At 43.2% G+C, this 18,552-nt stretch overlaps 1 protein-coding gene and 1 long non-coding RNA gene across 10 annotated transcripts in view; one reads left to right on the plus strand and one right to left on the minus strand.

Moving 5' to 3' along the window:
* ITPR1 (inositol 1,4,5-trisphosphate receptor type 1) overlaps positions 1-18,552 on the plus strand; it is a 209,085-nt gene that overhangs the window by 177,137 nt on the left and 13,396 nt on the right. For all 8 annotated transcript variants that reach the window (XM_083424530.1, XM_083424535.1, XM_083424528.1 and 5 more), the window contains 4 exons: positions 2,018-2,122; positions 7,484-7,623; positions 8,326-8,491; positions 9,888-10,048. In XM_083424530.1, the coding sequence (XP_083280656.1) occupies positions 2,018-2,122; positions 7,484-7,623; positions 8,326-8,491; positions 9,888-10,048 (572 nt within the window). The remainder of the gene's footprint in view (positions 1-2,017; positions 2,123-7,483; positions 7,624-8,325; positions 8,492-9,887; positions 10,049-18,552) is intronic.
* Positions 14,872-18,552, minus strand: part of LOC310671023 — a 41,746-nt gene continuing 38,065 nt past the window's right edge. For both annotated transcript variants that reach the window (XR_014507678.1, XR_014507679.1), the window contains one exon: positions 14,872-15,370. This is a non-coding gene — a long non-coding RNA (uncharacterized lncRNA). The remainder of the gene's footprint in view (positions 15,371-18,552) is intronic.

Genomic DNA, 18,552 nt, shown 5'->3' on the forward strand with positions numbered 1-18,552 from the left:
AATGGGGCCTCCTGCTGCCGCTGTGCCGCTGCTGCGCAATTTCTGTTCTCATCCTGAAGCAAAATTCTTAACTCGAGGTACTATTTCTGGGTTAGCAGAGCCTGTAACCTGAAGCGTATGTAACCCGAGGTACCAGTGTATAAGCGTCTCCCTACTTACGCGCGGAGAAGGGAGAAGGGCATGGGAGCCAACTCCTTGGGGCCAAGGTTCCTTCACACACACCCTAAAATATTTGTGGAGGTCTCCCCCCCCCCCCCAGTTAATGGGCATTCCCATTCAAATAGTATGCATTCACTCCGTCTTGTGGTCAATTATACAGGGTGGTGCTTATCTGCCCCTCAATATATTTTATTCAGGTTGGCACCCTTGAGGGAGGGTGTGTGAAAGGAGAGAGAAGTGACGTGACTCCAGATTAGACTTGGCGCCTGGAGAGGCAGGGGCGCAGGCAGTGAGGTGGGCCGGGCAGTGTCAGGGGCTGAGGCTGGTGGACCTTCCCAGCCCCGACCCTGAGCAAGGTCTGGGAGAGGCAGAGCCAGATGGCCAAACAGGATGAGGCACTCGGGGCTGCCCCACCAGGCCAGCTACCAGGAGGGCCAAGGGGCGAGGGGGGCAGCCCAGAGCTGGCGCCGCCCAGCACGCCCTCCACACCACTCTGCCTGGGCTGTGGGCAGGGAGTGCTGGCTGGACAGGGCGCCTGGCAGAGGGTCTCAGCAGCTGATTTTGTGCCCCCCCTTGCCTGCGCCTCTAACATCCAGATTAGGCTGGTAATCCCCCACTCACAAATAAGGATAGCAATACTGGAAAGGTTTTGCACGGCTGGCTTACAACACTTATAGCCACAGCCATTCATCAGGTGGAATGAATTAGAGGAATTTTGTCATGATCTTGTTTTAGCTGTCCTTAGGTGAAGATGGCTAGAGTTCAAGTCAAGAAAAGTAAAGAAAAAACTGTGTTAACTTTGGCTCAGAGAATTTTTTTTTTACTTGAATGAGATCTGGGATATAGCCCATAATGGGCAAACCCACTAACACCCCCCCCCCATCTCATGTGATAAATGCCAGACCATCTCTCAAACAGATTCAAATGAAATATTTTCCCTGCTCCATACATGCTACCTTTCCCATACAACAAGTACCCCAGATCAAAAAAGAAGTGTCACAAAGCCATGTCTGTTTTGGAAATGCAACATATATGATGACTGTGAGCTGTTGTTCAGATTTTTAAGTAGGGATATGGAGTAATTGTATCATTTTGAATGAAGTAAACAGGAACAAACAGGGGCGGAGTGCGCGGACCCCACCCGTTTACCTCTCAACGGTTTCACGCCCTCTTGAACTCTCTCTTCAAAGTTCTTTTCAACTTTCCCTTACGGTACTTGTTGACTATCGGTCTTGTGCCGGTATTTAGCCTTAGATGGAGTTTACCACCCGCTTTGGGCTGCATTCCCAAGCAACCCGACTCCGAGAAGAGGCACGCCGGGGGCCTCTACCGGCCTCACACCGTCCACGGGCTGTGCCTCGATCAGAAGGACTTGGGCCCCCCATCGGAGCGACGCCAGGGAGTGGGTCTTCTGTACGCCACATTTCTTGCGCCCCACCGCGGGGCGGGGATTCGGCGCTGGGCTCTTCCCTGTTCACTCGCAGTTACTGGGGGAATCCTGGTTAGTTTCTTTTCCTCCGCTGACTAATATGCTTAAATTCAGCGGGTCACCACGTCTGAGCTCAATATAAAGTATCAATGGTTTTGAATGTTAAACCCTGGTGAGCTTATAAAGAAAGCTGGCAAAACTTGTACAGTATGCATTTTCCTTTGCCTATAAATTTTATACATTTTTATTTGTTTCAAGTCCTCTTGAGAGTCTATTTAGACTGAACGGCAACACAGACATTTTAAAATTCACAATAATTATTTTTAAAAAAACAACAAGTGGTAACTGTGCATGCTAATGGTTGTGTAAGAACTTTGGCGTATTGTTTTTAAAACTACATCCTTGGTGTCTTAATTTGCACACATTCAGATCAGCATGCTGAAGCTGGTGAGGCAATGACCGCAGAGTTCCTGTATTCTAATGTATGCAGAATAGAGAGTGGGGAAAACTGCTCTTCTGTTGTTCCTTCGGCAGGTAAGTATCGGGTACCGGTTTTTAAATGCAGCTCTCAATGCATGGTTTCTATGTCATATGGAACCTACACACACCAACTTCCTTTGCATGCTAGTCCTACTGCATACTGAGATGACAACACATGATGCTGTGCTAGAATCCCAAGCTTGCATAGAGCATTGGACCCACATAACAATGTTGGTTGCTGCTGGTGCTCTGGTAACCCATGCTTGGTCTTACCAAAAGGCTGAGAAGCAGTGCTCTGGTATTCATTGCCGTTGTTAGAGGCAGCAAATCGGCATCATACAATGTTTACACGAACTAGTGGAAACTTAAGAGGTACAATCCACTCCCACCCAACCTTTTCCTTGGGATCCACATGCTCAAAGCTCAGCCCCATGGAAGCTGCTCTATTGCATCTAAAAGGAATGCAGTGTTCAGATGCGGTGTACACTGTTGCCCTTGTGCCCTTCTTGCAAGCCTCCAGAGAGGTTCATGGCCTGCTGCTGGAAACAGAATCCTGAGCCAGGCCTGATCTAGCAGAGATCTTTGTGTATTCTGATGGAGCAGCAGCATCTAGTTACCATTACTTATGCTTCAAAGCCTTTTGTCTCCTTGCAGATAAATTTGCCTTTCAGAACCCTTGCCTGCCCACCCAAAATCATTTTCTCCCCAAAATTCAATTTCCACAAAGAGGTGTGTCCCCCCCCCCAGCAGGAAGTTTACTGCAGAATCAGTGCTTCTCATGCACACAAGTTTTGTGCCCCATTGGTCTTAATTAAATGCCAGCCCATCTTTTTCTTATTTCTCCTTTTTATTGCACATATAATCTGGCTTTCCTTTTACTGAGGAAAATCCATAATAATAATAATGTTGTTGTTGTTTAGTCGTTTAGTCATGTCTGACTCTTCGTGACCCCATGGACCAGAGCTCGCCAGATGCATAATAGATGCATAATAGATTATTATTATTATTATTATTATTATTATTAATCTATTATGCATCTGTAGTTGCCACTGGTGTGGAAGTTTGTTAATGCTTCCTCTACTTTTTTTCGGGTGGGTGGTTTGTTGTACATGGTAACGTTTCTGTGGCTGTTCTCTATTGCCATGCTTCTACTTCCATTTGCTCCTCACCTGAGCACAACCTTGCTATTTTTTATGGCCATTTTTTAAAAAATTAAAATGTGTGATGTCTTTCATCAAAAGAAGGTTCAACCCTGCAGCCGCCAGCCTGCCCACAATCCAAAATAGCAGTGTATACATAAAACTAAAATTTCTTAGAACCATTGTGTTTTGTTAGGGGAATCAAATACCTTATCAAATAAACTTTATCCTTTAACCAGTCTGCAAACAAAAAATGCTTTAACAACTTGAGAGAGTGAAAGTAGCTGTTTCCACCAATTGCTGCATGCAGAAGGCACGTTAGAACAACAACAATCCAGCTCAGAAGAGCTGTTCTCAACCTATGTGGGAGATTACCTTGGAGACTGTAAACACTGTACATGCACCAGGAGTTTTTAAATTTATTTTTAATACAAAGGTCTTGCACAAGACCTCTTTATCAGAGTTTCAGTTTACTCTGCAGCACAAGACCTCTTTATCTGCATTTAAGTATATTCCGCTGCAACTTGTTTCTGCTGCTAAAGTTTTGCTGTTCTTCTGGGTCTGCTTTTATGGGTCACTGTAATGGTCTACTGTATGCAGTTCTTTATTTTATGCTATGCCGTCAGGTCTTAATTTTTGACTCAGACGCTCTTATAATGAACAACTAATAAATGATTATTAATAATAATAATAGGGACACGGGTGGCATTGTGGGTAAAACCTCAGCGCCTAGGACTTGCCGATCGCATGGTCGGCGGTTGAATCCCCACGGCGGGGTGCGCTCCCGTCGTTCGGTCCCAGCGCCTGCCAACCTAGCAGTTCGAAAGCACCCCCGGGTGCAAGTAGATAAAAGGTAAAGGTAAAGGTACCCCTGCCCGTACGGGCCAGTCTTGACAGACTCTAGGGTTGTGCGCCCATCTCACTCAAAGAGGCCAAGGGCCAGCGCTGTCCGAAGACACTTCCGGGTCACGTGGCCAGCGTGACACCGCTGCTCTGGCGAGCCAGAGCCGCACACGGAAACGCCGTTTACCTTCCCGCTAGTAAGCGGTCCCTATTTATCTACTTGCACCCAGGGGTGCTTTCAAACTGCTAGGTTGGCAGGCGCTGGGACTGAACAGCGGGAGCGCACCCCGCTGCGGGGATTCGAACTGCCGGCCTTTCGATCGGCAAGCCCTAGGCACTGAGGCTTTAAACCACAGCGCCACCCGCGTCCCGTGCAAGTAGATAAATAGGGATAAATAGGGACCGCTTACCAGCGGGAAGGTAAACGGTGTTCCATGTGCTGCGCTGGCTCGCCAGATGCAGCTTGTCACGCTGGCCACGTGACCCGGAAGTGTCTGCGGACAGCGCTGGCTCCCGGCCTCTTAAGTGAGATGAGCGCACAACCCTAGAGTCTGTCAAGACTGGCCCATACGGGCAGGGGTACCTTTACCTTTACCTAATAATACAGCTAAATTTCAGATTGGTGCAAGACCTCTGTATTATGATTATTTTTTCAAAAACACACGAACAAATGGAGATGGGTGTTGTCCAGCCCCTGAAAAAGGCACAAACCTCCACTGATCCCATTGTGAAACATGGGAATATGAGTTGGTTGTGTTTTCTCTTAAGAACTTCCTGTGGATACATTTTGAAAAGTGTAAGATTGAATCTGCACAATGAATCTGAATGCTGGAGGGTTTGGGACAGACAAAAGGAACTACTTCTTCACACAGCAAAGAGCTAAACTGTACACCTCATGCCCACAGGAGGTAGAAATGGCTACCAACTTGGATGGCTTTAAAAGAGGATTAGACAGATTCATGGAGGACAAGGCTATATTTCCCCCTCCAAAGTTGGAAGCAAATACAGTGGTGCCTCGCAAGACGAAAAGAATCCGTTCCGTGAGTCTCTTCGTCTAGCGGTTTTTTCGTCTTGCGAAGCAAGCCCATTAGCGGATTAGCGCTATTAGCGGTTTAGCGGCTATTAGCGGCTATTAAAGGCTTAAGGGATTAGCGGATTAGCTGCTAAAAGGCTATTAGCAGCTTAGTGCCTTAGAAAAAGGGGGTGGGGAGCGGAAAAAAATCCCCAGGAATCGCTAGACATTTTCGTCTTGCGAAGCAAGCCCATAGCAAATTCGTCCTGCGAAGCACCTCCAAAACGGTAAACCTTTTCGTCTAGCGGGTTTTCCGTCTTGCGAGGCATTCGTCTTGCGGGGCACCACTGTATGCTTCTGAGTACCAGTTGCTGGAAACTGCAGAAGGCGATAGTGCTATAGTGCTCAGGTTTCTGCTTCAGGCTTCCTGCAAGCATCTGATTGGCCACTGTGGGAAAAGGAAGCTGGACTAGAAGGGTCACTGGCCTGATCCAAGAGTCTCTTCTTATGTTCTTATGCCAACTGCACACGGAAAAAAATGGGATCTGAGTGGCTCGTTGGCAAGGGATCACCCCCCATCTGGAAGCATGCAGGAGCGGCTGATTGTTCAGTCACAGTTATTATGGTGATTGACTTTTAAGTAGTGCCATTTCCCCCATCATTTTCTGCAACATTTTTTGTTTGTTACTGCAATGAATAATATATGCTATCAGGCCCAGATGGACTTTTGGCATCTTAGGAAGTCAAAGTGCTTTAAGATCTCAAACTTCTGAAGGTCAGTGAGTCCTTTTAAGACTACCCTGGTTCATTCCTTAAGACAAATTAAGAAACACAGAATGATTCATCCCAGTCACCTTGAGCTGGAGGAGGAGGAAGTGGTATCGGAAGACCTGACGAGAATGCAGTCATTCTTGGTAGATTGCTTCTATCCTTGGGGAAAAAGGAGACATGTCGTACTTTTTTAAATAAACTAAACAGAACAGAAACATTTTCTGTATGATTGTGGTGCATAAGTCGAATCACTCTGATGGTCACTTTCCCTTTGATACATTGCTGCATTATTTAAAAAAGAAGAAGAAGAAATACTCATAATTTAACTTGGACTCTGCTTTTTAAACCACCACCACCACCCTGCTTTCTTCTCTGTAACCCATACCACGTGATCTCTTCTGTGTCTCCTGTTCTCTGTCCATAATGTTCTCTCTCTCTCCATTGTATGTACCCCATAGCTTGATCATACCAGCAGACACATACACATTCTTCCTTCTGTACCACCACAGATCTACACTCCTACATTTCTGCTTTTCCACTACCAGCTCTATTTAGCCCTCTTAGTAAAGAAAACAGCTCTTCTCTGCTTACAAGGAGCATACACTACCTTAATCACATCTCCTTTAAAAAATGGCTTTAAACTTGGCCAGTCATTGCATTCTCTGCACCTCCATCTTTCATCCCCTCCTTAAAAAATTTCTCTGTTGTGCCTTTTTCTGTTCCGTCCTTGTTGAATTTGGTGACAGTAGCCCACAAGGTGCTTTGCTCACCCTGCGACCCAGGGAGCATTGGAAATGTCTGCGATATGCAGCTTGGCTGCCTAGCTGCATTCCACGGACAAAACTGTCCCCAGCTGCATCATGTACCTCTGCATCCAGGAAGAGAAGGGCAGTGCAGATGCGAAGGCACAGGCAATTTTCCATTTCTACCTGCACATCTGATAGATGTGGGTAGACTTTCGATCCGAGGTGGCTAACCTGTGGCTGAACTGCAAATCCCATCATCCCTGACCATTCCAGAAAGACGTGGGAAAGAGCTGCAAACAGCATTTGGGATTCTTCCAGGAAGCTGGAGATCATAGGGGGACTACAACTACCCATAGTCCTGCTCCAAAGTAACTCTTGTGAGCTTAAAAATTACATTCAGAGAGATTCAGAGCTCTGCATTAGTAACGAGAAATTGAGATTTGTATCTTTTGTGTATGTTCACATGTGCAAGTAGCTTTAGCTACTATGTTCAATGTTTCTAGAACTGGTAAAGGACTATATTAAGATTCATTTAAGTTTGCTTTAGGATTTTCTATTCATCTATGTCTTAAAAGATTACTTATATCACTCTTGTTGTGTACTGGAGGTATTTTAAAAGTCCCCACAACTCGGTCCATGGTGGCTGTGCCCTTATCACTTGATGGGGTGTGCTGTTGCCATATTCCTAATGGGTGCCATTTTTTTACACCCTCACAACTTGTGTCGTTCTGTACCCAAGGTGTGGCATCTCAAGAGGCGAAAGAAAGGGAGGTCTGTTCCTTTGACTTCATGAGTATCTTCAAAGTGGTGGTGCAAATTCAAGCAAAGATAAAAATGTACTAGATGAGAGTTTTCCAAACCAACCTTGTCTCACAATGGTACCCTAACTTGCTTTGTTTAACAGAGCTGTTTTCTGAAGAAGCTGAGGAAGAGGATAAAGAACATACGTGTGAGACATTGCTGATGTGCATCGTTACTGTGCTTAGCCATGGCCTGCGGAGTGGGGGTGGTGTTGGAGATGTCCTCAGGAAACCTTCCAAGGAGGTAAATTGCCACCATATGTGAAAGGGGATGTAGTGCAAGAGAGAACCACATAGGGTTAGATGCCCATTAAAGGATTAGAACACTTTTCCATGGGGGGGGGGGGGGAATATGTCGCTGCATCAGTTGGGAAAAAGTCTAGTTGTGTGCCATGTACAAAGGAGTTTGGTTATTTGACTTTAAGTGTAGGTGTGTGTAATTGCCTTTACTAAATGAACAGGTTCTAGTACTGTCAAGAGTAAGGGAATGTGAGTACCTGGAGACTTATACTTTAAAAGTACTCTTAAGTGGAAAAATACTGCTGTAATAATTAAGCTCTGTGCAAGCACTCCCCAACAATGTTGTGGGTGTTTTTTTTAAACTATATGTGACATACAAGCATCTTTTGGTCACGCAAAGAGGTTCCTATGAAATGCAGCAATATCAGAACTACTGTAAGAACTTTTATAATGTTATTGGAATGCTAGCACTGTAGTAGTTACTAACAATTTTAATAAGGCCACAGGTACAAAAAATAATTTCTCTCCACCCCCTACAAATAAATAGCAAGGCTTCCCAAACACACATCTATGTATGCAGTGGTCACAAGTTTATGCCCCTCTTGATATCATTTCTCTTTTCATGTTGCATTGTGCAGCATGCTCTTCTTTGCGCCAAAGCCTTTTAGGCTCCAATTTTGTTTATCTTAAAACTATTTTATTTTAGGAGCCCCTTTTTGCTGCAAGAGTGATCTATGACCTCCTCTTCTTCTTCATGGTGATCATTATTGTCCTCAATCTGATTTTTGGTGTTATTATTGATACCTTTGCGGATCTAAGAAGTGAGAAACAAAAGAAAGAAGAAATACTAAAAACAACATGCTTTATTTGTGGTAAGTGTTGAACCCAGTGCTATGAAACTAGCAGCTGTTCTGCCCCAGAGTCAAATGCAGTAATAGTAATGTATGGGTTCGACAGTGGATTCAGTATTTACCTGATGATGATGTTTGTAATCACTTGTATAATTAGTAGAATGTTTCTTACTTTTTGAATGAATGAAAGGGAGGAATCTCCATGTAAATCTGAATGACTGATTTGATACTGTAAAATATGTTGATTTGGTAAGGGGACTTTCCATTCCTGTTTTATGTCTGCGTACATGTTTTTAAAACTATTTTATAAATGAATTGCTTGTGGGTATAAGCTTACTTGTGTATTTGTAAAATGTGCTCCTGAATGGCAGATAATAATTGTGTTTTCACAAACTCAGTGTTAATAATGGCATATAAATAGTCATCAGATACTTGTGCAGAGTTGAGATACTTCATTTTCAAAAAAAGAGAGTTGAACTTCTTCGAAGCTTAGAAAAGACTGGTTTTTATAATGTGTTATAATGTTTCTAGGTGTGTTTCATGCTGAGCAGCCGCATTTTATACGGGTATTATAAAGCCCATACAATTTTTTTCTGCAATATATGGAATACCTTGAATTTTTTAAGCAGCGGAAAAAAGTGTGCTACCTAAAGCAGTTTCATATACAACAGCTGCAGAACATCCTCCTCCCCCCGCAATGTGGCTGAAACCAAAAGCTCCAGTTGGGTGTCAAGACATAATTTTAGCAGAGAACCCGTGGTAGCGCCCCACTTTCTGCAATTTGAGCAGACATAAATACTTTACCTCCAGCTGAGTTCAGGGGCAACACATCGTTCTTGGTTGCAGGAGCAGCACTGATGCCTTAATTGGCTGGGGACCAGTGAGGTCACAAACCCAATTCACTGTTCTTCCCTGAAGTAGGTTTTGTTTAAGATTTTAAGAAATTCCTCCAGCCTTCCAGAACAGATTTGGAGGCACATGGGGAGGGAAGAGGAAGTCTCATTGCACAGGTGAAAAAGTCTCCATGGCTGGTTGCAATCTACGATATCTAAGGCGGGAAAACTACTTTAGTTGCTTCAGCTGCTTGTGGTTCTGACATTGAATGGTAGGGTGAGGTTATAAGGACCCAGGCACCCACATGTCAACAGTGGGAGGTCAGTAATGCGGGCTGCTCTGGCCAAACTGCCTTCCTCCCCCTAACGCATCCCGCTCAGCAATATGAACAGATGACAGACCAGTGTAAATGGAAGCCTTTGTTCTGAAGGGACAGGTGCCCTGTACCAGTGCATTCGGCCCTCAAAATAAAGGTGGACAAATTTGGGAAATCCTGTTACCTTCAATGTGTTCTTCCCATTGTGATAATTTTTCCACTGTAAAATTCTTAAGGGAGGTGACTTGCCTGTGTGTCCCCCTCTAGGTCTGGAGAGAGACAAGTTTGATAATAAGACGGTCACTTTTGAAGAGCATATTAAAGAGGAGCATAATATGTGGCACTACTTGTTCTTCATTGTCTTGGTCAAAGTAAAGGATTCTACGGAATATACCGGGCCTGAAAGCTATGTGGCTGAAATGATAAAGGTGAGTGCTGGTCCTGAGCTGTGGCTTTTCCAGACTTCTTTGCTTTTGTTTTAACCTAATGCTAATCCAATTTGTACCATTAAGTGAGACCTAAGGAAAAGAAGATGGGGAAAGAAGATGGGGAAACCGAAAGTATCCCAATCAATCAAACAAGTCTAGTATTGTTTCCTTCATTGTTGGTTAAACATGCAGAAAGCATGAAAAGGTGGTAAATGCTCCAATTATTTTTCAGGTGACTGTTTTTCCCCCTACCACCCTAGTCACTATCCAGAGGCTGTAGTGTGCCATTCTGTCTGCCTGTACATTGGCTTTTTCCAATCCCAAATACAGTGGTGCCTCTCAAGACGAAATTAATCCGTTCCGCGAGCCTCTTCGTCTAGCGGTTTTTTCGTCTTGCGAAGCAACCCTATTAGCGGATTAGCGCTATTAGCGGTTTAGCGGCTATTAGCGGCTATTAAAGGCTTAAGGGATTAGCAGATTAGCTGCTAAAAGGCTATTAGCAGCTTAGCGCCTTAGAAAAAGGGGGTGGGGAGCGAAAAAACCCCTCAAGAATCGCAAGACATTTTCGTCTTGCGAAGCAAGCCCATAGAGAAATTCGTCCTGCGAAGCACCTCTGAAAATGGAAAACCCTTTCGTCTTGCGGGTTTTCCGTCTTGCGAGGCATTCGTCTTGCGGGGCACCACTGTACCCATCAGAAGAGGTGGTGGTGGTGAAGATGAAACATTAATTAATATACTACTTAATTGCAAAATAGTCCAAAAAAGAGAGGTTCTCACTTTTTCATTAATATGGAGTCATTGTCAAATATAGCTAATTTTTAAACTAGGATTAGATTGGGTTCTGTAATGACAATAGCCCCATAATATGCAAGCAAAGGAGGGGTGAATTCATTTTAGGTTCCTTTCTGATTTAATATTAAATTAATCAAAGGATTCTTCGGTGAGACCCAAATGTTCATTGCAGCAATCAGTGCTAGCGTCTTCATAACTGAAGTTGTTAAGCCTTTAACATATTTATGCAAGGGAGCCAAATAAACAAGGCTAAATAGCAAAGTCTTGCCGTTGTGTTTTGAGATCAGTCTCCTAGCAGACAGTTTACTTTGAAACAATTTATAATAATATAAAGACATTTTCTCCTCTTTTCATCACAATTGTCTTATGAGTGAGAAAACTTTAAATCAGGACACATTTATTACGTGTTCCTATCCTATATACTTCATGTTGATTTATGAGGGTTTTATTTTAAGTCACTTTTCTGTAGAAAAAAGTGGACCCCCCCCCCTTTTTGGTCATACTAGATTAATAAGTCCTGAAACAATGTTCTCTCTTCATAGTCTGATTTGCTGATTGGCACATTGACTGGTCAGGAGAGTGAGCTGCATCTCCCCCCCCCCCCAATAGCTTCTGCATCGAAACTTCCTATGAGGAAAATCCAATTAAATGCTGGTTTTGCATGTTTCTTAAAGGCATGGAACTGCCCTTTTTAGGTGCAACATATGCTAACTTGTTGGGAATATAAATCCTGTTGTCAAAATCTCTTATTAGGTAACCTATATTATTTCAGGGTCATTGAATTCTTATGTCCTGGTTTTGGAGTGCTTCCTAAGGGCTTAAAGAAATCTTGTGAGTAGTCACCTGACAGAGGATTAGTGGTGAAGTGAAGCATGCTGCAGCCCTCTGTGTAAACAGCCTGTTATTTTATGGCTCCTCGGCATGCTAGAAAAGCAGCGGCCAGGGAAATGCAGCATTCTGTTGGAATGGATTTTGTAGTTCAGACGGAATGCTAATATAGCATATGGAAAACCTTTCTAATTCCATGTTTTGCTGGAAAGCTATAGTGTCTTCCTGCCAAAGTGCCTAGACTTAAAAAGGTGTAACCTTTGTGATCATGTATGTCTGAGAAAAGCATAGGAATTTGCAGACAAAATCTCCGTAAGAGCATCTTGGGTGTTGGAAGCACTGTGCATTGAACTTGTGAATTAAGTTTAAAAGTACTCATGCATTGGTTCACAGTAAGAGTAGCAGTAAAAAAACTGTGCAGGCAAAACACTTGTATTTACTGTTTAACCTGCAAAACACTTAAATTTATAAACATTCCTGAGGCTGGAGCAAGCAGAGGCATGTCTTCATCCAATGCTGGTCAAAGGAAAAGAGATGAACAGGAAGTACAATGTGCTCATTCCTGTCCAGGAGAGATGACATCACACGGAGCCCTCTCTACCAATTGTATTTCTGTGGTTTGAGTATCTGCCTGTCTTCAGGGCAGCTCTGTAGACTTTGCCCCTTCTCAGGCTAACGAGCAGCAATATGCATTTGTTAGGTTTGGCTGCTAATCTGCCACACTCATAAGAACATAGCCCATCTTATTTAGCATCATTTTCTCTCAGTGCCTGAAGAGATGCTCATGGGAAGCCTGCAAACTGAACATGAGCTCAACAGCACTCTGCCCACTTGTGATTCCCAGTAACTGCTGTTCAGAAGCATTATGCTTCTGACTGTGGAGGTAGGACAAAGTAATCATGGCTAGTAGCCATTGATAGCCTCCTGTGGGAGCAAGTTCCATAGTTTAATTATGTGCTGTATGAAGAAGTATCTGTCCTGATTCTTCCAATATCCAGTGCTATAGTTTCATACACTTGTAAGATGCATGGGCAGTCTGTTACAAAATGCAATTAAATCTAGTCAAATCACAATGTTCCTGAATTTTCTGTTCTTCGTCACTTACATATGCTGTAGCACATTTTCAGCATTGTGATGCAGTATCATAACTGTAAACAACTTATTTCCTTAAAGACTGTTGGAAGAAGGCTCATTGTGCTTTTGCCTAAATGTCTGTTTTAATCGAGGAACGAAGCAGAACTTTAAAATGGGTTATGTAACGTGGTTTTTTTGTGTTGTTGTTTTTTTGCACCCTGCAGGAGTTTGTTCCAAAAAAATATGTTGATCATGGGAGTCGCATACATAATAGCGGAAAGGTTTTGGGCTATAGTTTTCCTTAGGATGTGAGCACAAGAAAAGCCAGCAGTTGAACTCTGCTAGTCAAGCATCCGTGGCACAGCATGGCTTGAGGGTGACTTAAGTGGTGTGTGTTCAAGAGAGACAGAGAGAGAGGCAGGCAGGCAGAGAGAGAGAGAATATATGTATGTTTTGTTTTTCCAATTTCATCATAGGTCCATACCTAGGGCTCAGTAAGAGGGACAGAAGTGACATGGTGCACCAATTGCCCAAATAATATAGCAGATTCACAGGCTGGGGGTACTGCTTGATCCATCGCCAGAGGTCCCAATGACCCTTGGCCAAGAGTACTATTCACCAGTTCCTGCTGGTTATGCCAGCTGTGACCACACTGGTAAACTCAAAGTTAATTTTTTATATGGTTTTTATGGTACGGTTTTATGTTCTATTGCTGCAAAACACACACACACACGTGCTCTGAAAGAAGTTAGAAAAGCATAACAGTGGCATACACCATAGAAATTAAGATATCGGAAGACGTTTAAAAATGCAAAGAGCTGGTTGGGGATCCCTTCCCCTGCTTCAGAAGCTCAGAGAAAGTGCTCAGAGAACAGGGACTTGCAAGTGTTTCCTCTTCCCTGTGCTTCTATGTGAACTTCTCCCTCTGCAGTAAGATGTGAATGCTTTAAATGTGGAGACAGTTTTAAGTCTAACCGCAGGAGGAAATGTGAAACTTCCACTTGTGGAAGTTATGGAGAAGTGAGGAAACGAGATGCACGGGTCACTTTTACTTTCAGACACTGATACATATTTAGCCCAAGTTACTCTTGAGGCCTGGTTCAAATGTTTTACAATGTAGCTACAAGATGGAGCCATTTGACCAGGGCCCTGTGAAGTTGCAAGGAAGTTCAAATGCCTTTATCACAAGTGAGTCTGTCAAACTGGGAGAGACGTCTGCATGCTGTCTCTTCTGCTAGATTCTGGGGAGGTATAGTGCTGGCGTGGTTCTTTCCCTTGTGATTTAGCAGACTCATGGGGAAAGAGCATCAAACTGTTCTCTAAGCCACATGGGGCCATGCCCACATGGCTGTGATTATTAGCTGCACCCTACCAAAAACAGAACATCTGAATTGGCTCTGAGAGAGAGGGAAATCTCAAGAAGAGGTGGTCCGCTGCCTTTTAGGGAAGACCACAATAACATTTCTATTGTGTGCAGTAGGTAGCTGCAGCCATAGTTTCTAATTACCTGCTCTTGCAATCTTGGCATCATCATTGCATTTGAGTAGAGAAAGAATTCGAACAAACCTCCTTTTTTGTAATATTTCCTTTTGTGGTACTACAGTCCAAGAAACTGCGAAGAACAGAAACATGAAATTTTGGATTGAGTTAGCTGGATTACGGTGAGACCTGGGTCTCTCTGCACAGGTTAATTAAATGCTTCAACCTAAGTTGGGATATTTTTGCCAGTGAGCAGAACACAGATTCCATTTCATTGTATTGGTTGGATGGCCATCTGTTATCGATGCTGTAGTTAAGACTCCTGAATTGCAGGGGGCTAAACTAGATGACCCTCAGGTTCACTTCCAACTCTAGGATTCTGTTATTCTAACCATCCTGTTTAATGCTATATTTGGCCTAAGCTTGAGGTCGCTGAACTGCTGATCATGAGCAGAATCTACTTTACTCTTCTCCTGAGTAAATCCACAACAGTGAAATTTGTTGGTTTTGATGGATGTTGTTTAGGTAAGGGAAATTCAGTGGATTGGCCTCATTTGTATATTTTCTTTGCTATGCGTGTGATATGTATTCGACCCAGAATGATAGCTAACTACCAGTGTACCCATACAAATGAAGAATGAGTGACTAAAATTACGGTAGGGTACAGTTTAATTGATGCTTTGTTGCCACCCAAATGTCTAGAGAACCAGTTCACATAATCACATGCTTAAATAACTTCAGAAGCAAAGGAAAGCTATTGCTGTGATGGGGTTTTTGTTTGGGGGGGGGTCATTTTGTATAACGCCTGAGTCCTTTCTAATCCTCTGGATCCAGCAAGGATTAAAATCTAACGGAGAATTCCATTGTTGAATTAGCAGGGCAAGGGTCATAGTTGACACCGAAGTACTAAAGTATGGTCCTTAGTGTAACAAAGGAAGCTCCTCTGTGCAAGGGATGATGATGATGATGATTTCTGCCATCTGACCGGGTTGCCTCAACCGCTCTGGGTGGCTGGGTGGTGAGTCCCTCCCTCACCTGGCTGGTACTGAGAAAGACAATAGCCAGTATGTGAGAGAGAGCAGGGCTAGAAGCAGGCAGGAGCCAGAGAGTGAGCACCATGCTTGACTTCTGCTGGAATCCAAAGCTGTGACTATGGGAGAAGCAAGAAATTCCAGGGTGTTAATGCATGAGACATATATAGACTGAATATATGTGTAAATAAACCATATATCCCAAAGTCCCACATTCCAAGGAAACCGAACCCTGGATTAGAACCTAGAACCCCTGGTATCTCGCACCACTTGAACATTGGGGTGGCGTGCAACACTATGTTTTGTCACTAGTACTGGGCCCAGGTTGCTGGAAGCTGGGTATCATTAGGCCTGAGGATTAAATGTGCGTAAATGTTAGGGTTGAAACAAATGGCCTAAAAAATTTGGGTGTGCCACACATCAGCAATTGCTGCAGGGAGGAACAAGTCTGTCCTGTTCATATCTAGTACGTTCTGTCCTCTAGACGTAAAGTCGGAAACTGCATTTGAAGTATGCTCGAACTAGTTATTCAGTCTTTCTGCTGTGCCACTGCTTAGCTTATTGGAAGTTAAAAGAGGGAGGGAAAGAGATAATTGTGTGTCAAATCTGAGAGTGCACATGGTCCAAGTATTTATTCGTTAACTTATTTAAAGCATGTCTTGCAAAGATTGTAAGTAAGACAAATCTCTGCTCTTAGGCTTACAATCTGACACACAAGGAAGAAGGAACAGGGGGAGAGAGAGGACAAGGGAAGCAAGCTCCGGGACTAATTCTTAATCTTACACTTCTTACAACTAGCTAGGATCCCATGTTTGCAGGGGGTGGACCAAAAACAGCCACTTTTTCCACAGAGATGATGGAATTGTACTGCTTCTCTTCTCTCCCTCTGCCCTGCAGCCTGATAAAAAGTAGATATAATAAACTTGTTGCTTTGCCTTGGCTGAAGCTGGCCATACTAATGGCTGCTTTTTAACCATCAAATGGGAACATTAATTACCACCTTCCTGTGGTTGTCACGAAGATTAGTGGAACAAGGATTGCAGCCTTTACATGCTGCAATAGGAACAGTAACAATTTCCGCCAGTGAGTGGCTTAGTGTGGAACACTGAAGTGAGCTAATGCGCTAGATTTAAAGGCAGCACACCAGTGTTAGACTGATAAACTGTGGCTCTGCCTCACTGTAAACTTTCAGGGCAGGTGTTCAGTTGCCTCACTCTCTTGCTAATCTATGAGTTATCTGTTTACCTGGATTGTTATCTGTTATGTTCAAGTGCATTTGTTGCTCTCATCCAGTACGCCTCCCTCCAAGTCCTGTGTGTTGACTCAGTTTTAACCCCTTTATTATTGCCATCTGTTTATTTAGCCAGAAACCCTGTGCATGAACCTTTCTCAATATGGTTGATGCCTATGCATGATCTATACAAAAGCATGTAACTTATGGACAGGAAGGAAGTTCAATGGCCGGGGTCAAAATATGTGCATGCACATGGGCGGGACTGATGGTTTCCCCATTCTGTAGTAATCTGTCATGCCCCACTCTGAAGGGTACCCTGTCCCTTGGCATGAGAGGGGAGTTTCTGTTATAGGAAGGATGGGCCATTCCTGCCAATTTCAGGATCCTGGTCCAGAGAGACAAGGTTAGAGAAGATGCCATTCATGGCAACACTGAAGTTTCACATTTTGTGTGGAATTGTCCATTCTTGTAAATTGTTTGGGTCCCAGAGTGCTATGTAGAGAGTGCCGTGTTCAGAAACAGGTTGCATTTCATTGACAAAAGAAATGCAGGGGGTGGTAGAATTACATTCTTTGGATTATAAACAAATTTGTTTTACTTTAGTCCATGAATGCTTATGTCAAAATAAATATGTGTTGCTCACACTGCTGTTTGTACTGCCAGAGACTAATGTGGCTGACCCTTCTGGAAATCTGCTGCTTTTTGAAATGTGGGTATGAAGTAGTTGCTAGAATTTGGTGATGATCAAACTTTTCTTTTCTAAGTCTCCCTGAACTGAACATTCCCATAGAGAGCAGGTGTTTGGGACCTTCCATCAGCCTTTCAGGACAAGCCCAGGCTGCCAACATGTCTGTGAGGAAATGAAAAATCATAGCCATTATCCCGGTAACCCTGGCAAGCTTTGCTTGTGCTGACTAGCTGAAAGCTGTGCCCCAGAACCATCCCCTGTGGGCATGATCACTCCAGTCATAGTGGGATGAAGAGTGCAAAGGGATTTTTGTAAGTAGGGCAGCAACTAGAAGTTGTGACAGAGTAGTAAGTTAAGAACTCTCAAGTTCTTGAATACTGGAAGTCTCTTGTTTCTGTGCCATTTGCAGATTATTTTTTTGCAAAACAGAGTACTAAAATTTGTTATTCATAGAAGCTTAGGTCCAGAAGGAGATTGTGAGTGCAGAAATTCAGGTTCACGGTTTATAAGAAACTGTTCGTGTCCCAAAATAATAACAGGGGACAGAAATTTCATATAATGTTTGAAATTCTCAAAGGGGGGGGGGACTCAATCTGGCTTGCATTTAAATGTGCTTCTACCAAATCACTCTTTCCAAAACAGTGTGAGAAACAAAATATAGCTGCCCTTCAAAATTCACACTTATCCAAATTTTGCAGTGCAGTTCTCCAACTAAAATGCATGTATTAGGGGAAAGTGTGCATAAAAGCAATTATATTGGTGAAAATAACATACAAATACTAAGGGGAATCACTTGCCAAAAATATATGCATGAGTACTCAGTACGGAATGTGTTTATTAGGAAAAATTTATACTAAAATGCTGAATAATTTTCATGAGGTTTTTTTATTTTATTTTCATTTTAATCACAAAACTGCTGTAGAAATGTGGAGAATAAATTTAAGATTGGGGAAATAAGAAACTGAGAACTGAAATTGACAGATCCAATCCATCCGTACTCAAGAATATTAATTTTGCTTCCATTTTTCTTTCTCTTTAAGAAAACTGCATCTTTCAATCACAGCTTCCCCAGTCCAAAATACTTGCAACATACATTGGCTTGGTTCTTAGCCCATCTTGTGTGCTGCCATATTCTGTGTACCCAGCCTAGATGCTGTGGAGCTCTCCACTACCTGCTTAGCCCTTCTACTCAGATAACACCTTGGTCACTACCCACTTTATCCATTGCACAATAATTTTAGGGTGGAATTCATTACCATGGGCAGGTTATAGACAATCCCTGTTATATGTGCGTATGCTAGTGTTGTGTTTTTCTAATGATCCATTTTATGCAATCGGCCAATTAATTCCAGCCCAGCTGCACATGATATAATGTGTCC

The sequence above is a fragment of the Podarcis tiliguerta genome (assembly GCF_965153285.1).
Source record: "Podarcis tiliguerta genome assembly, chromosome: 2".
Taxonomy (NCBI): domain Eukaryota; kingdom Metazoa; phylum Chordata; class Lepidosauria; order Squamata; family Lacertidae; genus Podarcis; species Podarcis tiliguerta.